Source organism: Atta cephalotes, assembly GCF_000143395.1.
Source record: "Atta cephalotes unplaced genomic scaffold scaffold00024, whole genome shotgun sequence".
NCBI lineage: Eukaryota > Metazoa > Arthropoda > Insecta > Hymenoptera > Formicidae > Atta > Atta cephalotes.
Window position 1 is genome coordinate 4,037,902 of NW_012130088.1, and position 3,187 is coordinate 4,041,088.

At 37.1% G+C, this 3,187-nt stretch overlaps 1 protein-coding gene across 1 annotated transcript in view; it reads left to right on the forward strand.

Moving 5' to 3' along the window:
- Positions 1–778: 778 nt before the first annotated feature.
- Positions 779–3,187, forward strand: part of LOC105620167 (nuclear factor 1 X-type-like) — a 108,050-nt gene continuing 105,641 nt past the window's right edge. The window contains exon 1 of the mRNA XM_012201673.1: positions 779–859. Coding sequence (XP_012057063.1) covers positions 779–859 — 81 coding nt within the window. The remainder of the gene's footprint in view (positions 860–3,187) is intronic.

Consider the following 3,187-nt stretch of genomic DNA (forward strand, 5'->3'; position numbering starts at 1 on the left):
GATAGTTGGTAAGATATATGTATGTGGTATGTGCGTGTGCGCGCGCGCGCGCGCGTGCATGTGTGTGTGTGTGTGTGTGTGTGTGTGTGTGTGTGTGTGTGTGTGTGTGCGCGCGCGCGCGCGCGTGTGTAAAAGAGGAGAGAGGCAAAACTCGAAATTGAAAAGTTTATAATTTGTGGCTGCTGCGGTTAGGTAGGATGCGTGTACTTGGGTGCGGCGTCTCGTCACCACCCGACAAACGACAGTTTAGTAGTGTCAACAGCATCCATAATACCATCGCTAACGGCAAACTTGTCTGTGCCGAGAACAGTCCTGCGAAAATATTTCTCGAGAGCGCGAGAGATAGTGAGAGAATCATTAAAGACAACGGATTCTTACAGAGCGGATTCTTGAAAACTCAGTACGACTGCATTACCACCATCACCACCATCACTGTATCATCCGGAACTTCTTCGATATCTCGCGAAAAAAGAAAGTTTCTTTGATCCACGTGCTTCATCTTTGACAACTCGCGACAGCAATCATATAACTATACATTGAGAAGAGCGCGATTCCTATCATTCGGACGATAACGGATCATCCAAAACAGAGAAATTTTGTCTGGTGTTCCAGACTTAGTTTGGACAATTAGTCCAAACTAATTGTAAGTTTATATTTTTTATGGTAATGGAATACCATTTTCATCACTGAATTTGGATGTTAAAACGCGTAGTCAAATATTGGCGGCAAAGTTGAATCAATTCCAGCCTGAAGAGTTCAGACAACGTTCAGTCTACTCATGTTCATCCCGGACACTCTGAGAAGCTGCATGGTGGAACCGGATATTTCAACTTATCTACAAGCTCCTTCCGTTGGACAGGTGCTTAGATTTTCGAAATGTTTTATTTATGTTTGCTGATCGCGTAAAAATAATTCGATTTTGCTATTTCATGCATATGTGTTCCCCACATTTGCTTCACTAATTGATAATTTTTAAATATCAATGCTGTTGTTAGTTAATATTGATAGTTTATAGTTATTTAGATAATATCTATAATTTCTTATATCGAAGGAAAGCATCGTAAAATGATTGCGAGTTTGCTTTAAACGCGTGTGCTTTGGTGTTCTGTCACTTTACTTAATCGATTCCTCCTATATCTTACAATATATTTTATGACATATCATGAAAAACATTTGATTGAAAATTAAACATTGACAAACATGGACCAGAAGATTCTAATATTCAATCAGAATTCCAATTATCTCAACTTAGCCTAATCAGAAAATTTTCTTATTTCTTAGTTCTATTAACATTCTAATTGAGATGATCGGAGTTTTAATTGAATCATCTGATTTAATCAGAATTTTTTGATTTATCCATTTTGAACCAATTTTTTTCAGTGTACACACATAATTCTTTACGATTTTGACGACTTATATAATTCTCCAATTACAATTTCTGCGTATTATGATTAATTTGAGCGACATAAACTTTATATGTTTACACACATATACATTTTATATATTTATATATACATATAAGTATACATATAAGTATACACGCACACATGCACATATACGCGTATACACGTGTATGTTTGATGTGTGTGTATACATACACTATCACAATTTAATATGATTTGGTTTTCTCACCTCAAACTTAACATTTATTCTGAATGGATATACAGAATGTCTCTAAAATTCGGCATCACTCATCCTAAGGTAGAGCGGATTAAACTGAGTCGAAAAGTCCTCTACTTTTGTAATTTTCGCAATGATTAACAAGATATAAATTACTAAAAGTTGCTAAATATTGTTCTTCAATAATTTTCAAAATAATTTACTCAAATCCTATTAACTTCATAGAAAATCCGCAAGAGACAAAAATCATTTATTTTCTTCTCATAGAACTCTATGAATTTTTTCAAAATTTTTTAATTTTATCAATTTTTAGTACCTCAGTTTTTATTTTTACTATCATAAGAAAATAAAAAATTCTGAAAAAATTTTGAAAAAATTCTCAGAATTTTATAAGAAGAGAATAAACAATTTTTATCTCTTGCTGTTCTGTATCTTTTTCTGTAAAGTTGATAGTATTTGAGTAAAAAATTGAAAATCAATATTTAGCGATTTTTAGTAATATCTTGTCAACCATTGCGAAAATTGCAAAATGGTACAGGACTTTTCGTCTCAGTTTAGTCTACCGCTCTACCTGCTCAGGATGGGTGCTAAAATTTAGGGACACCCCTGTATATATTGCAAATTTCTTTGAAATTTAACTAATCAGATCTCCTTGTTTGATAAAACGTTTTAAAGTAAAAAGGAAAAAGAGAAATAATTACCAACAGGAATATAGAATTGCTTGATGTCACGTTGCATCGCGTCGCATCATTTCGAGGGCAAATCTAGTAAGCTAGGACAGGGGCTATTAATAACTGTTTAGGATACCGTACCTGGCTGCCGAGCGCGCGGTACCGTCCGCGTCTCGACGACCGGCGTCTCAGTGTCGTCGCGACGACCGACGTTGCATTCGCCGTTCCGTTAACAGCGAGACATAGGTCGTATACGAGTTCGCGGAATTCAAAAGTCTTTCAACGTAACTGCGATCGACTTGTTTTCAATAACCAAAGTGTTGATTCGAGCCCAAAAAAAGAAGTTATTTCGACAGTCATTTTGTTTTCTCCAAAAAAATAACTAGATGTTATCGTATCAAAACTAAGGCACCTTATTCATTCAATTACGCTTCGTCGTGATATTTTAACGCTGAAATAACGTAGTGCAACGTACTCCTCGAAAGAATATGAGAAAATTATACCATGCGCTTCATATAGTGTCAGATGCTTGACCGATACGAATTCTTGTTATTTGAATCTGAGTGGATATATCAATGTGTTAATTATATGTTGGTTTCATCGATTGTTCGTTGTTTTTCATGCCGATTTCATTTTTGTCATACGCTTTCCTATCGAATCGATACTCTCAACGCGTTATTTACCATAGAGACATTGTGATAATAAACAATTTTCGCGGTTCGTTACACACCATACACACACACACACACACACACACACATACCACACCTCCCCCCCACACACGCACGCACGCACGCACGCACGCACGCACGCACGCACGCACGCACGCACGCACGCACGCACGCACGCACGCACGCACGCACGCACGCACGCACGCACGCACGCACGCACGCACG